Consider the following 22,112-nt stretch of genomic DNA (forward strand, 5'->3'; position numbering starts at 1 on the left):
AGCTGCCTTTGGAGCACTCATCTCACAGTGCGTAATACGTGTATGTGCATCTGATCCCGTCATTTGAGCTCCCTTTGTAGTCCAAGGAGGGAAACAAGCCTTTCTGGGCCATGAATAATGTCATCACAAGGCAGATGTACAAATCACTTGATTTAGTGTTATTAGAAATCCCTGTTTCTGCCCATTGATCTTTAAAGGAAGTCTAGACAGCTAACTCAGCCGTAGCATTCTGCACTGTAGATTTCTGTAGCTAAGAGGAGATAAATCCTGCCTCTTAAGTTTTACCAAAATCCTGAGGGGTTATGCTTGCTTATGTTCTTAATGCTAGGCAATGTTTACAGGTGGTGAATGTTAAAAAGCTCCAACGTATTTTTCAAGTTGTTCTTAATTGTTTTTGGAGAATTTGTATGACTTGATTTTAGAAGCTAAAATGATTTAAGAGTTAAATGGTTTGAAGAAATAAATCTCATGGTGCATTTTAATCAAGTTTCCTTGTGCTTTTCACATAACGTTTTTTAAATATTTATTATTTTCAGTATCACTTTAGCATCTTGAGTCCATAAACAACAACAAAAGAATATGCTGGAGGTATTGTTTCAGATTATGGTAGTAAAATTGAATGTTTCCCTCAGTAACTATATCCACATTACATATGTTTGTATATTATGTTGTTTAAAAATGACACCATCAAGCAGCCTTGGTTTAATATGCATTTTATACATTTTTACAATAAAAGCTGCTTAATTGGAACACAAGGCATACTTTAGTTCATCTTGATTATGCAGCTGTCCTATTATCATTATTTATTATATGCATAAAAGACGGTATTATGTTTGGCATACTAATTAAATCAAGGTTATTTTATTGTTGCTTAATGTTATAGCCGTATGTGTTTGCAGCTCAGCTCAGTTCCGCTAGAGCACTCACATCATTTTGTGACCTGTTTTGTGTGCCATTATAATAGGTCAGTATCTCGGTTGCTGTCATGTAACGCACAATGAGGTTACACAGATACTGGCAATATTTTCACCTTTATCTTCAGCGTGAAATTGACAGACCAGCTGAAGTGAAAATCAGGCCAACAAAACAGTTTTTTCCTATTACATTTGTGCTATTAGTGACAGACCATACACTTAATTTAGACAACAAACTATTTTCTTTTCTAATATTTATTATTATAATTTAGGACTGTTTGAAGATTTTTAGCTGTGTAGCAGTGGTGACAGCAATTTGGTGCTGCCCTGGCAAGTCCTTTAATGGGTATCATTTATTTCAAATGTGAAGAGAACTAAGCCCTTGATGGCCTGGAAGTTAATTGAGTTACCGTGTATTTTGTGTCTTACTGTATTAATTTTTAAAGCTTTCAGTCTTAGATGATAATGTTCTGAATAAGAAATAAATGTCCTGTAAACAGTAAGGTTTTGCCAATGGAATTTGAAGAAGTTTCTTCCATTATTAGCTGTGAATTACGTGGGCAAACTTAGGGATCAGGCCTAAGGTGTGCAGTCCTGTGACATGAGTATTCCTCGAATGCTGAATTATTTCAAACAAGTTTAGGCTTTGGTTTTATTTTGAGGTGCCTTATCATTTTAAATCACAATATAACTGTGTTTTTAAAAATGCACTCATTTAACCCTCTTCTCCCCCCCTCCCCCCCATCCTGTAACTTCCATGTCTCCAAGGTCAGTCAAAAAATTATAGGTAGGGTTTAGAAAGACTAATTGTTTAAAATTCACATCCCTTACCCATAAATACCTCATGAAAGACTTGTTAAAAGCTCTCGAGCTGAGGATTTGCTTGTGTGAACCTATTAGCTAATCCCTCCGTGTCTGGGTTCTGCAGGCACTTTCTGTGGTCAGTGCCCAGTAGAGGAACACAGAACTGGGTGAGGGAGACATCTGTCTCGTTCCAGGGTCGCTATTTTGGTGGTGTTAAATGATCTTTCTGGGTTAATCAAGGTTCAGGCTGGATGTCAGGAAAAGGTTCTCCACCGAGAGGGTTGTCAGGTGCTGGAACAGGTTCCCCAGGGCAGTGTTCAAACAATAGAAAATTGTTATCCCTATCAGCCTGTGGTTTCTTACTGGAAACAGTAAGAAACAGGTAAGAGGTAGAAAGGCATCTGCTAACAGTCGAGAGTGCTGGGGTGAAAGGGATGCTTTTGTGCCAGTAGTGAGCTTGAGAAATTCTTTGTTTCATGTCTTGTGTATGACCTCAGCTTTCAGTCTATGCGAACTTGATAGAGGAAGGCGAGTTGGGACCGCTAACCAGCGAGGTGCACAACAGCCTCTTCTGGTGGTGCTGTTCAGCAGCCAGCTGATACAAGCAGGGGTGCTTGAATTGCTAACAAACTTTTACTGAGCTTCAGAGCTCCTGTTTCCATTTCCAATTCATGCAATCTGTATTTCTTTCAAATACTGGTATTCATGGTCAGACTTGATATTTTTTTAATTAGGCTGCTTTAATTTCACATGCAAAGGAATTCTGAAGTATATGATAGTATATTCTCTAACTACTTAAATGCTTTTAATGAATGGTTTAAATTTAGATCCAAGTTTCATAACTTTAATAGGTGTTTTGAAGTTTTTTTTATTAACTAATGAATGATTTTAACTTTTTACCAATAATGGGAAATCTTTGACCTTTAGAGTATTGCTGAATACATGAAGCTTCTAAATGGGAAGAAAGAAAACTTTAGTGATCACCTGAAAGTTGTTTTTGTTTTTCTTTTCTTTTTAATTGAGAATTCTTTCCTCTTCACGTGTAGCAGACAGTGTCAAAACTGAGGTGAGACTTGCCATAAAGGTATCTTACTGTAGCTGATGGTATAACATGAAATGCTGTATCAAATGCAGCTGCACGACAGCAGGACTGGCGAATTGGTGTAGTAAGATGGTGTTTATGACTCAGATTTGGCCCGTTTCATTCAGTTTTTCTGTTTATGTCTAAGGTCCTCAAAGGATCTTACACTACCTCTTAGTTCCCCTTAGTTATCTAACATAGAGATCTACAGGACAGTTGATGACTTCTTTTGTAATTATTTCAGCAGCTGAAGGATTTCCCAGCAGCCTTTCTCAGCTAGGACCTCATCGGGATTGAGTTAGAGGGCTGGAGATAGGGTTCCTCATTTGTGTCAAGAATCTGGGGACCCAGTCCTGTTTGACAGCTGTTTTAGCTGATCCCATCCCCTGATTGCACTTCCAGGATCAGTTTGTGGATCGAGGCTTTGCACAGACAACTTGTTATCAGTTGATATCTGTTGTTAGGGTACTGCTTCCTACTTCTAGCAGAGCGTTCTTGCTGGGTGTTACTGGTTCCCTCCTCAACCACTGAATGAACACGCAAATGGAGCTTTGTTAGTAAGTAGGTATTCTCACTGAGTAACTGGGGTACCAGTTGTGTCTTGCTGGATAGTTCCTGAACCTACTGATTCCTATCGGATATATTTTGGCACTAGTCAGCTAGACTGCTGACTTCTTTCTAATTGTTGTTGTGGTGTCATTCCCAACCAAGGAAAATTTCTGGTTTGGTTCTGAACTTTTTTTTTTGGTGCCTAACCACTGGTGTTACTTTTATGCTGATATGAGCGAAAATATTATTGATAAAACTCTGTAGCTGCCAATATGCTTTTAGTGGAATGCATTCGCATTTGGTGGTCTTTGGTGCAGCACTTCCCGAGAGCAACAGATTGCTGTGCACTTTTTGCTAATGCACAATTGGCAAGGACCCCCGTATCTAACAGCATCAACCACTGAGTTATTTTCTAGGATATTTTTGCAGTGTTGTGTGAAGAGAGTGGCTTTCTGTTTAGGGAGTTGTGGAAAACTTGAATCAATTCTTACAGCTCCTGCTTTTTGTCCCAGAGCCTTCTCTTTCCACGATCATAAAAGAGGAAAAGAGAGGAGAGATGGTGATGGGAGAGTAATAGAAAGGAGGTGAACGAGCTGCATGTTCTCTATAAAATCTGTAGGAAATCCATTGGTTCCAGAAATATATACAGGTATATCAACATTTGTCATAAATTACCTGATTTAAAACAATATTTTGAGATTCCAACAGAATCCTTTCTCCAAAAATTGCTTCTAATGTGTCATATTCCTAAGGAAGACCAACTTTTTAATCAGGACTGCTTTTTTTTTTTGAACAGCATCTTTACAAGGATTTTTTTCCACAAAAGAAGCAATTCTTTTTTCCATTAAGAAAATTTTTCTCATTAAGCTCATTCAGTATAAGGTACTCCTACTGTAGAAGTGGGTATGTTTAAGATGTTAAAGAGGAAAAGGCCTCTCTCTAAATCCAAATTTCATTGATTAACTCTATGTCCAAAATGTTAAGGTGGAATGCTACTCCGTATTTTGATGACTGTGTTTTAAAGCAAAACAAGCATGGTTTATGTGTTTTATTAGTCATATATTTCCTTTAGTAAATAACATTTCAACATGGTGAGAGGGAAAGAGCCTTTAGCTTATCTGTGTCTGGGTTGTATTATTAACGTGCACTAAGTTTTATGCTCTGGTTAAAATATAGTAGTGCCCTGTAAAAGGAAAAAAGTGACTCAGTAACTTGCTAAGTAGGGAAAAATCTTACTAAAGCAGCATTTCATACTTTATTTTTTGTTGAGCTGCAGAAATTCAGTCTCAACTATTCCCACTCCAGTTGCTTATAATGCTTGTCTAGTTATTGGGGAGGTGTGTGGGGGGGTACTTTTTTCTTGACTGCGAATCACTGGATATTTCAATTACAAAAGCTGAAAACTTGGAATAGTCGGAGAGAACTTCCTGAATTCTTGGGTTTTACTTCAAGTAATATAGACATGTTCTGTCAATAGTGGATAGAGGCTATGTGGATTTATTTACTTACTTTGCCAATGCAGTTATGGGCTGAGGCATGTGAACCGCATGGTGATGAAGTATCAGTGGTCAAACAGCAGACTTTGGCTCTTTGTCTGTTTCGTGAGTAGAAATAAATTGCATGAAAAGAAGGTGTTGATGTTGATTCTCTAATGATAAAAGGTACATAAACAGTCACAAAGAGCTGAAATTAAATATTGTCTCCTGACCCGTACCAGAATGTTTATCCTTCTGCAACTTTCCGGAATGTAATTTATGGGAAAATGCTCGTACTGGCAAGACATGTTATAGAGTGGAAAGTGAGTCTGTATATTTTTTTAAAGGAGGTGAATCAGAAAGCTTTTGCAAAGAAGTCTCTGGAGATATCAAAATGATAAACCAGGAATGAAAGCCATTTGTAAGAAGAGTTTCTGGCTGCCTGAGTTTTAGGCTCTGCTCTGCAAGGGAATTTAGCAAGAATGGAGCTTGACATACAGTTTGAGTGATACCTAGGTGAAACTTCTATTTAAGAAGATGAGATAATCTGGAGAGCACATTTCAGGTTTGGAGCCAAAGATGCTGGATCCCCAATTGTTACTGTTTTTTTTTTTTCTGTGTGGTTCTACATATTTCATTTTATTCACAGCTAGATGGTAGCTCAGTTGCTTGCGTGGTTCTGCATTTGCAAAACATTTCCTTTTGATGTATAAGGCAAAAGGGTGTCTTAATCAATTAGTTGTTCCACAGAGATGTTGATTCTTTGGGGCTGAGGGAATTAACTTGCAATTTTTCAATGGAGTCCCTAGCTATGAGTGGAAAAGTTGAGTGAAATATATATAATTTCTTCCTTGTAAAATCTGAAGAATCATTTATTTAATGTTCAACTGCTTTAGGCAGTGGGTATAGATAGTATTGTGCAGTTTCTAAGGGTAAAGGTTCTTTCATTAATCTTTATCGGTGCCCCGGTGGCTTAGACTAATTGTTTTTGCACTGTCAGAGCAGGAATGTCGTGTTTCAAGTGGAGAAAAATAACTTAGAGAATGGCTGTGGTAGATCCCCAGGAATCCTTGTGGTCTTATCCTCTGCTCACACTTCAAAATGTGACTGGTGTATCTGAATGGACAGCGTGCAAGGGATGCACAGGAATTTTTTGTGCATTTTATAGGATAGGTAAAAGAAATATTTGAAAGGCAACTCTTCTCTAAGTGCATGTGCTGGATAAATAAATGCATGGTGTTATGCCTTACTGTCCGAAGTTGAGGAGAACCAAAGGAAGAAATCAGCTTAGTGATATCAGATGATCTGGTGAAAGGGTGACATAAAATCCCTTACTGAAATCTGTACTATTACTATTTCACAGTTATTCTACACAATTTATTATGGTACTTATTTTGCACAATTATTAGATAACAAGAGAAAAAATAGTATTATGGATAATTTTTGTGTTAATGCCAGGATGAAAGTATAAGAAGGCTTTTTTTCTTCTGTAAGTAATGTGTGTTTTTTTAAGTAAACATGCCATGAAATACTGAATGAAAATGGTGCAGAATTAGGAAAAAAAAATGTTGCTAATTAGATAGCCTGGATGTTACTTGATGCTTTTAATTTCATTTTTTCTCTTTTTGTTCCTAAGTCCTGTGCTGTTGCCCATAACATAATCATCTAGATAAGCCTTTTCTTTCTCTGACCCCTGTAATTCCATTTGCCTCATCCTTGCTGTTTGTAACAGAGCTGATAAAAATGTCCTTCCTTGTCTTACTAGCCACTTATGTCACTTTGAAGTGACACCTCAGTCTCCTCTTTACTTTTCATTTGTTTGCTCCTATAATGCATAAAATTAGAAAACTTCAGGATGTATTTTTTGTCAACACAGTCATTTTACGCTTACAAAATTACAGTTGCCTGTGTTCATGTAATTATAAGTTCTTGATTCAAAGTTTACTTGACTGCTGCAAAGAACCTTACTTATAAGTGAAGTTGTGTGAGTTATGAGTGAAGATGTGTGTTCTTACTTTGAAGGGAAGAGATTAAATTTATGGATATTGATGGCAAGAATAGGAAAGAAAAGATACTGTTAGTCCAGCTTTCGTCTGCATTTTTAACAGTACTTCTCAGCAAAGACCTTTCTACAGGCCTGAGATATAATGTAGACTTAGGACCAGAAGTACGGCAGTACCACATGTCCAAAACTGGAAGCTACCAACATCCTCGGGTGTTTATTTTTTTGAGAATTGGGTCTTTTTGGTACATTTTCAAAAAATAGTATATGTTGGGTTTAAGCTAGTATAGCCCCATTCTTCACTCATGCTTTTAGGTTTTTAGTAGGTTTGTTTGTTTGTTTTTTAGGATTCTTAATGTTTTCATTTTTGTTTTAGTGGAGACAACATTTACATTTAATGTTTTGCCAGAATAAGCCTATTTGAAGTGTTTGCTAATTTACATAATTATTCTCAAACACTGAGTTTTACTGTTATAGCTGGAGTGCAGCTCATGTATGTTTTGTTCTCACATTGTGGACAATTGTTTATGGTTCTTCTCTTTTTTTATTGATTTTAGGAATGCACTAGAAATAAAATAATTGGTCTCACTGTTGAACAGTTTTCAAAGCCAAGAAAATAGTGTGCATAATTTGCTTTGATAAAGTCACAGTGATGTTGTTTTTTTTTTTTTTTCCTGATGTAATAGAAGTCAAAGGCAGAAAAGAAAATCAAGTCTGGTATTTGAAAATATCAAAACTGGCTGTGGCTTTTGCAATTATCCACTCAAAACCACCAGGGAAGAGCTGCAAAGAATACACTGAGCACCTTGCCAAAATTGTATCTGAACAAGATTTTGGCTGGAAATCGAAAGTTGAAGTACTAGAAGCTGAAGTTTTTCGATTACGTCAGGAACTTCTTTTGAACAAGATCTGTCGGAGAGTCTGCTTGGAAAGTGGTAAGTTTCTGAAATCATTTCTGACTATTTCTATGGTGCAGTAGCAAAAGACAACAGCTTTCATGTCGGCTGCACCATTTCTTATACCTAGATACTGGAGCCTTTAGTGTACAGCTTCCTGTTTTTCCAAAAGCCTGAAGTAGTAGGACAATTACACCAGTTGCAATGGAATTTAGCTTGAGAATTTAATACTTAGAACATATATTAACCTTCAAAATCAATGTGTATCATCTGGAATAATTCCAGATGTATAAATATTACTGTATATATGTTATACAAAATTTTACTCTATAATCTGGGAAGCACTAGTGTCTTACATATATGTATGTAGTATGACTTTACCACTTTAAACATGCTTAAAATTAGAATTTAGGCCTAATATGTTGAAAGCATAACTCTAATACATGTGAGAGAGAAAGTTAGGAATGGCTAAAGGGCTATATGTGCTGTCTCTGTTAATGTGGGTAGACTGTGGATGCTATGAATATTTATTATGATGTGATAAAATTTTGAGTCTGATATTGTAGGATTCAGGAAAGCTTTTAATTAAAGACTATAAAAAAACACACTGTTTTGGAGTAAGGAAGGGCATCTTGCTACATTTGCATTTACATTCTTATCTGTTTAGAAGATGAGAAGAGCAAGGTTTTTTTGTTTTGTTTTAAACATCTGTGTTAATAAAGGTAGATAAAAGAAGGAGTCACTAAATCAGAAGCCTGGAACTGGTTGCATGTCTCTTAGTTTCCCTCTACCTGCAGGTAAATTTTGAGAGATTTTCTTAAGCTCCGTGATCATTCCTGACAGTTTGTTCCAGTACCTCATTAGCTTAATGTGATTTTGTTTACCTTACTGTCTAAATTGAGCTTTCTTACTACAATTCAACCTCTTTACTACTTTTGTCATTTTCTTTCTCTGTATAGCACACTTCAATGTAATTGGAGATTTTCTAGATCCCCACTTCTGCTTCGTTTTTTTTTCCTAGTTCCTAGACAATTCCACTTTCTTCCTTCTTTCACTCACAGCTAATTCTTCTGTATCTCTGATCATACTCAACAATGTTTTGGTCTCTTTCCAGGTGGCCCTAATCTTTCTTAAAATGTAGTGCACTCTTCAAGGGTGGGATGTCATGGTCAGCTGAGGTTTTATTACCATCTATAAGTAGAGTGAAAGTATTGCTTTGTGTTTTAGCGTCTCTTCCTTCGTGGTTACACTTAGTCAACATGAATGAGCAACAATGGTGGGACATAAAAAGTTCTTTTCTGTGGAAGTTGTATCAAGTTATCGGATCGGCCAGGACCCTATCCAGCCTGGCCTTGAACACTTTGAAGGATGGGGAATCCACAACCTCTCTGAGCAACCTGTTCCTGTGCCTCACTCACCATCCTCTGAGTGAAGAATTTCCTCCTAACATCTAATCTGAATTTTCCCTCTTTTCGCTTAAAACTGTTTCCCCTTGTCCTGTCACTATCTGCCCTTGTAAAAAGTCACTCTCCATCTTTTTTATAAGACCCCTGTAAGTACTGAAAGGCCACAGTGAGGTCTCCCTATAGCCTTCTCTTCTCCAGACTGAACAGCCCCAGCTCTCTCAGCCTTTCTTTGTACAAGAGGTTCTCCACCCCTCTGATCATCTTCCTCTTCTGGACCCACTCTAACAGCCCCACATCCGTCTTGTGCTGGGGTCCCCAGACCTGGATGCAGCACTCCATGTGGGGCCTCATGAGGGCAGAGCAGAGGGGGACAATCCCTTGCCCTGGTGGCCTCTTCTCTGTTGATGCAGCCCGGGAAGCAGTTGGCATTCTGGGCTGGAAGTGCACACTGCTGGTTCATGTCAAGCTTTTCGTCCACCAGAACCCCCCCAAGTCCTTCTCTGCAGGGCTGCTCTCAATGAGTTCTTCTCCCATCCTGTCCTCCTGCCTGGGATTGCCCTGACCCAGGTGCAGCACGTTACACTTGGACTCATTGAACCTCATTCGGTTCATGTGGGCCCAATTATCAAGCTTGTCTAGGTCCCTTTGGATGTCATCCTGTCCTTCTGTTGTATCAACTCCACTACACAGCTTGGTGTCCTCAGCAAATTTGCTGAGGGTGCACTCGATCCCACTCTTTATGTCACTGATGAAGATATTAAACAGTACCGGTCCCAGGACAGACCCCTGAGGGACACCACTCGTCACTGGCCTCCACCTGGACGTTGAACCCTTGACCACCACTTTCTGGGTGTGGCTTTCAGGCCAATTCCTTACCTACTGAATGGTCCACCCTTCAAATGCATATCTTTCCAACTTGGAGATCAGAATGTCGTGTGGGACTGTGTCAGAGACCTTACTGAAGTCCAGGTAGATGACTTATGTGTAAGATACCATGTTTAGTACATTGTTTCAGTCTGATAAGGAACCACTGATTTATGGTTTTTCATTGTAATTCAATCATGAGTACTTTTAGAGTATGGTTTTCTAAGCGGTTTGGGACCCATGTTGAAGAAGGTTCCTCTGTATTATGCTTCCTGCATTTGCATGTGAGAGCATAATGTGAAACTGCCATGATAACAATGTTTACTGTTTTTCCTGTAGTCAGAAAGCCTGTTATGCTCTCATAAAGAAATTTTTAGATTGACTTGACATGTTTTTTCTTACTAAAAAAATCCACACCAACTGTTACTATTCTTGCTTTGTTCTGGGTGTTTATGTATTGGTTGCTTGATGACTTATTCCAGGAACAGGTGTTACAGTGACTGCTTTTTGGTTCTTCTTTTTGAAACAGATTCTACATAAACCTTTTATATTTTTATATATGTATATATACTTCACCTGTGTTTCACAAATTCCAAAACATAACATCTTTTCATTGTGAATTTGCTTTTTCTTTCAGTATTATAAAGTGATGGTTAGTGATAAATGTCCAAATTGCCCATTTATTCTCTCAAAGGTTCTTTCTTTATCTGAGGATGATGTCCTGCCCCATTTTCACATAATGTTTTACTATTTGGTGTTATAATCAGCTAATTTTAGTTGCCCTTTTCAGTGGAAGCTACTACAAAAAAGAGAAACAAAAAACACTGTTTTCTCTTATCAGTATCTATTGATAACATCTATTGTTCTGTTCATAATAATGTGATATGATTTCACCTAACACTTGGTGTCCCTTCATAGTTGCATCTCACTTAGTGCTTTGCTTTTTCACGCTTTGATCCCTAGGCACTTCTATAATTCTGTCTTTTTTTTACTTGTAAACCTTGACATAACTTCCATTTTGTAAATCTTCAATCTTTGTACTTTAACATTGTTTGAAGAGGGTTTTAAGTGTTTTTTTTCCCAATTTTTTTTTTGTTTTTCCTCTTCTGTACCCAAGATCAAGAACGCCATTGTTTCACAGCCACTGTTGTACAAGTTAATAAATCTTCCTCGTTACCTTGGCATTATTAACTTGTACCCTGCACTTCATGGGAGTGGAGTGGAGATGGTCACTGGCTGCTTTTTCCACCTCTGTATCAATTTTTATTTTCTAGCACATTTCAGCCATTTGGGAAAGAGTCTGTATTGTATATTCCTTTTCTGAAATATGTCTGGATAATTGAAATCTGATAATGCTATTAGATCCTGGGCTCTGATGATTAGGTCAGTCACTCATGAAAGGAAGATCATTTATTTGATCTTCCTGATTGGACTGTCTGTACCATGTCTTTCATGGGCAATTATATCCTTCTCTCCTTTAATCAGCTACAAAATCTCTAGTGTATGTCTCCTTCAATGTTCTGCATTTCAGAAGATTCAGGCAATCTTGGTACACCAGAAAGGGTTTTTCATAATAAAAACATAATAAACATCATACATGATAAAAAAAAAAAGACAGCAACTGTATTTTGCAATCAAGAACTTAACTCTCTGGTTTGCTAATATGAACTTTGATGATTTTTCCATCTTCAATACTTTCCAGGTTATCTAGTGAAATTGGTTTTTAAAAAAAAAAAAACAACAACAAAAACTCAGAACTGTTTCACTGACTTGTGTACGTAGATTGAGCTGTTCTTGCTCTACTCCCTGCGAGATCAGTGACACAAAATGAGCTTGGAAATCAGGCAGTGGAGGATGTCTCCAGCCTCTGGGGAGACATTGCGTCTGGGAGATCGAAGTCAAAATGCTGTGGGCAGAAGTAGGAAGATAGTCTGCAGCTGAGAGGAGTTTCTGGAATCAAAACGTCTAGCTAGTTGCTTCTGAATATGACTTTTTTTTGAGCCTCAATATTTTTTTTAGAAGGTCCCATAATAGAAAACTTGATGATGCTTTACTAGAATGCTTTTATAGTGAAACTGTACCTTCTTTATTGCCTTGTGAAAAGATTTCTGGATTCTAACTTTGACTGGGAGGGGGAAATGTATTAGACTTTACCTAGAAGTTTTAATGTTTTTTTTTTAACAGTAGGCCTGTCTCTCAAGAGAAGTGATTTAATAACTGTTCATATTTAGTTACTGCTTGTATGCATCTTTTCCATAACCTGTTCCAAACACAAAGCTTAGTTAAGAGTAAAAATAACTTTCAAAGTGACAAAGCCTCATTCCTCAATGAAGCCGAACTTTAATTTCAGTCTGTGTTTAGGTAATGGAATCATAGATAGAAGTGAGGATATGCTGTCTATGCTCCTAAATTCCTTCAATTTCTCAAGAAGACAAAACCCTAGCACCCAATTAAAATGAAAGATCAGTGTGTAGCTAGTTTTCCCTTCAAGTTTTTTTCATTATTATTCATTTGTTTGCACTGATGATAAACCTGTTAGCCAGACGACCTTTTGACATTTTAAATATTTATGAAAGTTCACTTCAGCATCTTCTACCTCACATGCTGTCCACGACAAGTAGGATGTGTTCTGTCCTTTCAATTACTCTTAACCTCTTGGGTGAAAGGAAGCAAAAAGACGTGGAAAATGTAGTATCATCATTTCTGTTTCTTCATACAGGCTTTCCTTAAAGGAAAGGACACTTTCCAGCTCTTGGAGTCTAACTTTGACATGTCTGTTTTTTGTGGAATTTCTTTTGACTGTCTTGAGTGTCTTTTTTGTTCCCCTTAAATCTTGGCACGGTATGTAAATTCTCCTGATAATGAAACTGAGCCATCTGTTATTTTGGAAGGAAGATACTCTTCATCAGACGTGTAACTGCTGAGTGAGCATTCATGGTTATGCTTACATTGGAGATGTGATCAGTTTGTTGCTTTTGAGTAAAGAAAGATAGTTACTGATATCTGATGTGATATCTCTTGGTGAGGTCTGTGTGCTCTTCTGTTGATCCAGTCAATGATTTATATTAAGAGAAGAACACCTAAGACTAAAACTTAAAGGAAGATGGTTGAAGAGGCAAAGCCTACCTGAAGTAGGGGATGCTCTACCACTGAAATCTTCTGGTCTGGAAAAAAAAAACTCTCCTGCGAGTTGTGCCTGTTTTGAGATTTTCAAATTTGTGGATAGAAAGTAATGTGTGCCTACTGCTGAGATAGGAAGGCACAAGAGGCTTGAAGAAAGTTGAAAAGAAAGTGTTGCAAGTGATGTTCCATCCTGCTCATCTGAAGTGTGCTATATATTCACTACGTTTTCTACCTAATATTGCACCAAAGAAGTTCTCTTTAGGGTTGAGAGTAAAACGGGTTGTTTTACAGGCCAAGTAATCTACAGTTTACCATGGATCCTTTGACATGCCTATAACAGTGCAAACTTTGGAAGAATTCAAATCTTCATCTTTTCTTTGGCTTTCTTGTGTTCTATTTAACAGTTCTATAGATGCAAAAATACCGGTGTTTCCACAAAATCTGTCACCAGAAAATCTCATGCTGTAAGCATCAGATAGTGAATTTGTGTCTCATGCTGCATATAGAGAGCTGAAGGGTTTGAGTCTTTCAGCCGAGGCTCACTTTGCAGCTGTCTTCCCTGCTCTGCCTTCTGAATGTGAGAGCTGTCCTAGCTCACCTGCTGTTTGTAATAATCATAGTAGGTTTTTCAGAGGCTTAGGCAATCTCTAATCGTTCCTTATGAAGGTTTATTTCCCTGATGTGGAAAATTTGTAAGCTCTTTGAAACTGTGGTGACTGTTTCCTTTCTTCACATAAAGATAAACACAGTATGGATGTACAAGCACATGAAAAAAAGCACAAAGTACCCATTTCTAAAGCTGTGTTGTCTAAATTGTTTGAATCCAATCTTATTAATCCTTTGTCGTCAATGACACTAAAAAGTTTGGGTATTGTCAATAAGGGGGAGAAGCATGTTTTGCTACAGGTAAGCTATTTGTTTTCCAGCATGGGTTGTTATAGTTTAATGTGCTGTTTTAAAAAGTTGCCACAGTATGTATTCACTGACTCTGTATGGAAACTCCATATTTAACTTTATGTGCGGTTGTCTTTCTGAACACAAGGACACTGGTATCCTTTTCACATGGTGATACTTTTGGCTGTTTATCAGTCATTCAAGGAGGAGAAGCATTTTTTTTTTTTTTGTAGCAGGACCATGACAGGCTGGAGAAATGTTCTGAGAGGAACCTCATGCAGTTCAGTAAGGAGAAATGCAAAGTCCTCCACCTGAGGAGGAACAACCCCAGGCACCAGTTCTTGCTGGAGGCCACCCAGAAAGCAGCCTGGCAGAAAAGGACCTGGCAGTCCTGGTGGACACCAATTTGACCATGAGCCAACAGTGTGCCTTTGCTAAAAAGAAGGCTGGTGTCCTGGGCTGCATTAGACAAAGTATTGCCGGAGGCTGAGAGAGGTGACCTTTCTGCTCTTCTTAGCACAGGTGAGGCCCCACCTGGAGTGTTGCATCCAGTCCTGGGCTCCTCAGTACAAAAGAGACATGGACAGACTGGAGAGAGCCCAACACAGGCCCGTGAAGATGATTTAAGGAACTGGAGCATCTCACATAAGAAGAAAAGCTGAGAAAGTTGAAACTGTTTAGCCTAGAGAAGGCAAGGCTCAGGGTGGGTTATTATCAATATATATAAATTCTTGAAGGGAGGGTGCAAGGAGGATGGAGCCAGGCTCTTTTCAGTGGTGCCCAGTGCCAGGGCAAGAGGCAATGGACACAGACTGAAACACAGGAGGTTTCCTCTGAACATCAGGAAGCACTTCTGTGCTGTGCAGGTGATGGAGCACTTGCACACATTGCACAGAGAGGCTGTGGAGTCTTCCTCCTTGAAGATCTTCAAAAGCCACCTGAACGTGGTCCTGAGCAACCTGCTCTAGGTGGGCCTGCAAGAGCAGAGGGTTGGACCAGATGGCCTCCAGAGGTTTCTTCCAACGTGAACTGCTCTGTGATTCTTTGTAATCGCTCATTATTTTTCACCTTGCCAGTATTGTCCTGACAGCTATGCCTATGGGTAGAAAAAAAAAGATATTAATCAGTTTCTTGCCTTTTTTTGATAGATTCATGGACTGAAGCACCTGTCCTCTCAGGCAAAGTTCCTTAACCATGATCAGTTCATTAAATCAACAATCATACTGTTTTTTGGCAGCCTCAGCTAAAGAGATGAGAAAAGCTTGCAGCTGTTACTCCAACTCAAGAAGGCATAAATGGAATACTCTACCATTTTTTGTCCAGCATGTATTTGGGGAATGATGATTTAAAGGATAGATGTTTACTGCCTCGGTGCTTTAGGCTGATAGACTTGAAAAGTCCTAAGTCAGTTATCCAGGGTATATTCTTAGCAAAAGTTATATTTAGCATGCTTTTGTTTTCTCTCTTTCTTAGCTTCACCTTCAGTCTTGGTTTGTATTTTTGTCGTCTTATGCAGTGGGTAGGAATTTACTGAACTGGTTGCTCCTCTAATAAAAATTTTTTAAAGTGTTTTTTTCTCTGCCTTTTTTTTTTTTTTAGAATTAGTTTATTCTTCCTTTTATGGATCATTTACAGTAGAACTTCATCTCCCATGTGCTGAAGTCCCGTCCCATGTTCTTAGCTTCTACAGTAGCATATGGTTGCCAGCACATTCTTCCACAGCGTGTTTGCGTGTTAAGGGAGAAGCTGAACTCTGATTCAGAATATGTGAGTAATGTGACTGGTTGACTTGCAGCTGGGTCTTGAGGCTGCGTTTTGACTTTTCAGGATATTGTCCCCTAAATTCTGCTTCCTGTGCCAAGACACTTTCAGCAATTTTTACCTCCCTAGGGAGGTAAGGGAGAGCCAAAGACAAGAAGCATTTTGTATCCCCTGCTTCACGCTTTAACTTAGTGCATTTCTTGAGGTAGTTGGCTGTACGTGGGGAAAAAGGGAGCAATTTCCTTTATAGATTAGTATGAATTAAGACACTTCAGCTTCATTTTCTCTTGCTGAAAGTTCAGAGTTTGTATATACTTCTCTATACTTGATAGGAGCAGGGGAAGAACACTGATAATATTTCAGTTTTTTTCAACTCTTTTTCAGAGAGAAACCAACTAGGTGAATTCAGAAAGAACAGACCAAGCCATATGCAGGTTCCTCAGTGAATATATAAGCTGCAGCCTCATAAAGGAATATTCCTTCTTAGTGGACGGAGGAGCAGTCCAAATCAGACTAAACAGCAATGATAAAAACATATTAGTCCATTAGGAGAAATGACTTCCCTCCTCTGAAAGTAGACAGAATGGTGTGAAATGTTTACAGCTGTCTCAAATAGCACATAGCAAATAGTTCCTACACCATGGTGTAGGTAAGGTAGGGGAATATAAACTTACCCTGAGAACTTGGAAATTCTAGTCTATGTACAGGCTATTTCTTCAGATCAGTATGTTTGAATTAGCTGCTGTTAGAGATTGCTATGTCCTGTCACTGCTGCTTTTCCCCTGGTGTTTGTCAGGGAGCAAGGAATGCAACAGGACAGGAGCAGAAGAATTGTCAGGCTCCGAGGGATGTCTTTGGCTTCTTTCTTTCCCTAGTTTCCTTTTTTTCCGAGGTGAGAAAATTCCATATTGGGCAGAAGTTAACAGTTTGTTGCTATGGAAAAGAGTTCTGATTATTTTTGTCTGATGGCTAGGACTGATGGCTTCTTCTATGTGAAAGAATTCTTCTCTCTACTGAGCAAAGGTGGCCTCCTGTCCGTACAGGGCAGCCCAGTGTTTTCTTTAAGGCATGGTGGTGTCAGACAGACAGTACTTCAAAAATGAACAGTCCTCTGACACCTTAAGTGTACTAGTAGTACTCCCATGCATCTACCAACAGTACTGATGTGAGTAGGCAGCATTGGAAGTAGGTCTTGCAACCTGAAAAGAGCTTTATATCTTTTAGGAGGGGAACGGGGAATTAAGAACAGATATGTGAGGTGGCAAAAATGGGGTTAAAATGCGTTCAGTATAGAAAATGGCTCTTGGAATAAGATGGTGAGATAAATCCATTCCCCATAATTGTAGTGACACAATGGGGAACTTTATGAAAGTTGAGGCCTTTTCAGAATAATGAAGTGAATCTGCAGTCTGGAAATAGCACCATCTGGAGCATAATCAGTCACTGAAATTTCAGAGTATCGCTCCTTCCATGGATAACAGATCTGGTTTGGTTCTGGAAACTTTTTCCCTTTGAAAGCAGGTGCTGTCTGTCTTATCAGTTGACATTGCTACAGTTCTCCTAAGCACATACTTGGGGCAAAGGGACCCAAGTAATATCCCTTTCTTTCCAGGTTTCTTTATAACGAACCCATTCAAAGATGAAAACAACCCAATTATCCTAGCAAAGGGAAGGGCTTGTGATTATCTTGTATATTCTCTGTATATATTGAGTCCCTGATGAGATGCACAGTGATTTTCAGGAATAAGGTTCGTAAAAGCAACTGGGACCGGTAATTTGTTGTATATTGTTCCCTTTCTTTTGGTAAACAGAATGATAGTATGGGGAAAAATGGAATGCATGTTGTAAAAAAAAAAAAATAAAAAAAAAATTAAACTGTATATATATAGTTTAAAAGTATGGCCACAGCAACTGGGATCCTCTTGCCTATAAGTCTACTCTGGGGGGCTAAGGATCAATCAAATTTTCCTCTGCAAAGGCAAAATCCCAGAATGGCCAAGGCTGGCAGGGACCTCTGGACCAACCCCCTGCCCAGTGTAGGGCCTCCCAGAGCCTCTTGCTTAGGACCACATCCAGAGGGCTCTTAAATATCCTCAGGGAGGGAAGCTCTATAGCCTCTTTGGGCAACCTTAGCTTAACTCAAACTTAAGTGTGAGTTCCTCAATTAGATATTTTATATATATATATATTTATTTATTTTTATTTTGGTGGGCTTCTGGGTATATAAACACAAAATACCAAACATTTATATGGTATTGTTTTCAAGAAAAGAGATGTTTTATAGGAATGCGTAACCTAGCTATTCTTTATGGAGTCTACCTCATTTCACCTTGTAAAGTCACAAAGAATATCTGGAACTACATTCTTGTTAATACACTAGCAGCCAGATGATTGCTGTATGCTGTGGCTGATACTTCCTATCCCTTAGAGCAGCTGAGTTTTTGTTTTAATAAGACCTAATATTATGCTTCCAGTTCAGACAGGTAGTCTTCATAGGTACATTAATTCATTTAGTATCTTGAAATATCCCCTCTCCAGCATAACTCAGATTTCAGTCATGTCATTGAGATGGTCAGTATTGCAAAGCATATGTTACATCATTTGTATTAAGAGCTACTTGAGAACATTAATTGAGCCAAGTCTCAATTGATTTAATCACCTGATGATAAATCCTTCCATGTCTTTGTCACAAGTATTCTCTGTTTGACTTGAACTGCAAAAGATCTATGCTGTCTTCCACAGAAATCTCCTAAAATTAACATTTATATCCTCAAAATCCTTCTTAATTATTACTGAGTTCTAAATGTTCTGATTCTTTGTGTAAGTAAAATCCATAACAAATTGAAATACGTGCTTCTTGGCTTTCCGAGAAACATTTAAATCCTGGTACCAAATTAATTTGGGAATTTTACTCAGGCCTGTATTCAACTCAGCGAAATTATTCCTACAAGGGACAAAGCGTGCAGCAAGAAGTACTTTAGCCTTTAAAAGAAGAGCTTTCTTTTCCAAGCTGGTTATAAAAATCCACAGAAATGCAGAAGCAAGGTGTGGGATGCAGACCTAATAATTGTTCTTTGGAGAAAGGAAGCTTTTTATTATTTTTAATTTTGATTTCAAAATATTCAAATAATAATAGCCTAAATATGTGAGAAACCTGGGCAAAATTTGTTTGCTTTGGTACGTACAGAAGTATGCTTTCATTCCAGATCAGGACAGCAATAGTGTGCTAAACAGACATTTATGAGGGAGAACAGAGGGGTTTTTTTTTGTTTTTTTTTTTTCCTCAAACAGCTTAGTTATTGATGAAAACAGCAGAATAGAGACAGGCTCACACAAACAAGATTATGGAGAAAAAGTGAAGAAAACCATTAATTTGTGTGCGAAGAGGAACTCAAACTTGATTCATTGTTCATGGAAGGCGTACCTGCAACAAATCAATTGATTAAGATTAAAGGAAAAATAAGAGTCCTGCAAAATGTAGAGTTGGAGAGGTGAACAGAATTGGAAGAAATATGAATCATTTCATGTATATTTTCCTCTCCTTTTAGAATTCATTGACTGAATACCTACTTGGAAAGCAGTATCACCAAAGAGGTTTCTAAGATTGTGAATGTTGTCTCATTTTTAGTTGACTTTTTTTTTTTTAGAAGTGGAACTGAGCCCATCAATGGTAATTGAGGTTTAAGAGAGCTTTGTGTTAATCTGTGTGGGCTCACAAAGACAAAGTGAGGGAATACAAACAATGCCAAATGATTGAAAATAGACTACTTTTTTTTTTTTTTTTTCAAATAGTATCTTAATTTTGTTTCTTACATTTATCACCTTCAAGACTGTTTTCTGTATTGGAATCCTTGTTGATAGTATAACTGTAGGTATGTTAAGTTCTACAAAAGACTTGCAGGCACTCTTGTGATTCCACAGCAATTTCATCAGCTGGGGACCCATCTTCATTTCTTAAATTTTGAACCACATGTACAGCAGCATGTTCCCTTCCTCATTCAAACACTGTCCGGTCTGCAGCAGCTAGTAGTGCTGGTGTCTGAGAAAGTATCTTCCACCACTGCCTCTCCCGCTATATGTATGCTACAGATACTGCCTCGCTTATTTTGCGTTGGTAGGACCGTGAACATTTGTTCCCTCATCTCTTCACAGCTCTGAGAATCCTTATGATCATAGTGCTGACAGCAGGCACTCTGGAGACAAATGATTTTCCTGTACTGATGAAACAACTGGCTGCTCCTCCTCCTTTTCTTGTCCGTGAACTGAGCTTTGGTGTTTGTGTTGACTACTCAGAAGTGACAGAATTCATTTCAGAAGTGGGGTGGGCTATGATTGTCAGAGCTCTCCTGCATCAAGACTACCTGAAGACTCCATTTTCTCTAACTGATTGGCATCTCACTCCCATGATAAAAGTCTCTGTGGTCTGTCAGTGACGTGTTTCATAGGGGCGCCTGCAACCTTGTTTACATACTGTGTGCAGTATACAAGTCACTCCCTTGTTCCTTGAGCAACTGCTGGTTTTTCAGGCCAGGCTCTTTCCACAGTGGTAGATACGTGTAGAGGGATGCCAGTTCTTCAGACTTTGCACCCCAAGGCAAAGTTTTGTGTGACTGCCTCTTGCTTTGTTTGGTGAGCACACAGTTGTGATTTTCAGCTCAGAATCTTAATATGCTGAGAAGCTGAAGTCCTAAATGGGAATTAAGAGTTTAAATGTTTAATGAATCCAATGCAACATTTTTACAAAGCCTGTAAAATTACTCGTGAACAAATAATATCATTACCTTTATAAAGGCATTGTAAAATGCTGAGATTAGTGTATCACGTGCAGTCTTTTTTTTTGTTATTTCTCGTTTTAGTATTTTTGTATTCAAATTTTCTTGAAATTGCCATTGAAGGATTGTTGTTAGTGTAAGAGATTGTTGTTAGCATAAGACAGGCTTAATACTGTTCCTTCTTTTTGTATTTGATAACCACATGGTGTGAACATCAAGACGTTCTCATTTAAATAATAGGTAAGTACAAAGTGATTAGTTTACTTCCTTTCAAGAAATAAATGATAAGCTGGTTTCAGATGTTTTGAGGGAAGTCATGAATTGTTTATTTATTAAAAGAGACTTACTCTTCATGTGACTAGAACATATAAATCATTGAACATTTTAAAAGCATTTTGTATTACAAATTCAACTGGAAATATGTTGCTAGTGGGGAATAACTGTACAGGGTTTTCTGGAAGCTGATCACGGGAGGGCTGTTTTGTATTTCAGCAAAGGGGAACCTAAGCACAAATGCAATACTGTCTCCTGCTGGTAGTATTTTGTTGTCTGTGCTACCTCTGATTTTGGGATGGTTGTAAGCTTGGTTCTTATAGATATTTATGTACCATTCTTTTCTTCCCCTTTTCATCTCTTTTCTCTTCCTTTCTTCTGCCTTATTATTTTTTTTCACAAAACCACAGAATAGTTGAGGTTGGGAGGGACCTCTGGAGGTCATCTGGTCCAACTCTCCCTGCTCAAGCAGGGAGACCTAGAACAAGCTGCCCATGCAGTTTTTGAATATCTCCATGGTGGGAGCTTCAAGATAATCAACAAACACACACATGGGATTTGCACTTACTTCTGTGCTTTCTTCTGTCCTGGAGTTACTTACATCTCCATGAGCAATTTTTACGCTGTCCTATGGGATTAAGAACTAACGAAATATCCATGTGGTGATACTCACAGGAGTAGATGGATTCCCTAAAAGTGCTTATTTTTCTTAAGTAGTAGCAAAAACAATTTCCAGTTGTTACTTTTTTTTGTGTGTGTATTTTGCTCAAAGCACTAGGGAGAGAAGATATGAAAGATTGATGCCTGTTTTTGTTAGTCAGACCAAGGCAAGTGTGCTTTTCTTGTTTGTTTGCTTTCCAGGTTTGATTTGCAGGGCATCTGGGAACCGTGTTAATATCTAAAATGCTAGGTTGGCCTTAGAAGCCCTGCTTCTCCTACTTCCTGGAAATATCAGTTGATTTCCCTGCAGTTAGCTGTTTCATCGTGATTCAGTTGGTGCCAGTCCTGCTCAGTTTTTATTGTGTCTGAATGTTAAAGTCATGAAACTAACTAAAAATCTTCAGACTAGATATAAAAAAAAAAAAAAAAAGTCTATACTGTGAGGGTGATCAAACACTGGAACAGGCTTCCTAGAGAGGTGGTTGACGCCCCATGCCTGTCAGCGTTCAAGACATTTGACAATGCCCTCAATAATACGCTTTAACTTCTGGTTAGTCCTGAAGTGGACAGGGAGTTGGACTAGAAGATCTTTTGAAGGTCCCTTCCAGCTGAACTACTCTATTCTATAAAATAAAAAT

At 38.3% G+C, this 22,112-nt stretch overlaps 1 protein-coding gene across 1 annotated transcript in view; it reads left to right on the forward strand.

Moving 5' to 3' along the window:
- The window catches only part of MEI4 (meiotic double-stranded break formation protein 4), a 149,036-nt gene that overhangs the window by 73,232 nt on the left and 53,692 nt on the right, over positions 1–22,112 (forward strand). Inside the window, exon 3 of the mRNA XM_050709504.1 lies at positions 7,512–7,760. Within this exon, the coding sequence (XP_050565461.1) occupies positions 7,512–7,760 (249 nt within the window). The remainder of the gene's footprint in view (positions 1–7,511; positions 7,761–22,112) is intronic.

The sequence above is a fragment of the Cygnus atratus genome, chromosome 3, assembly GCF_013377495.2.
Source record: "Cygnus atratus isolate AKBS03 ecotype Queensland, Australia chromosome 3, CAtr_DNAZoo_HiC_assembly, whole genome shotgun sequence".
In the NCBI taxonomy this organism is placed as follows: domain Eukaryota; kingdom Metazoa; phylum Chordata; class Aves; order Anseriformes; family Anatidae; genus Cygnus; species Cygnus atratus.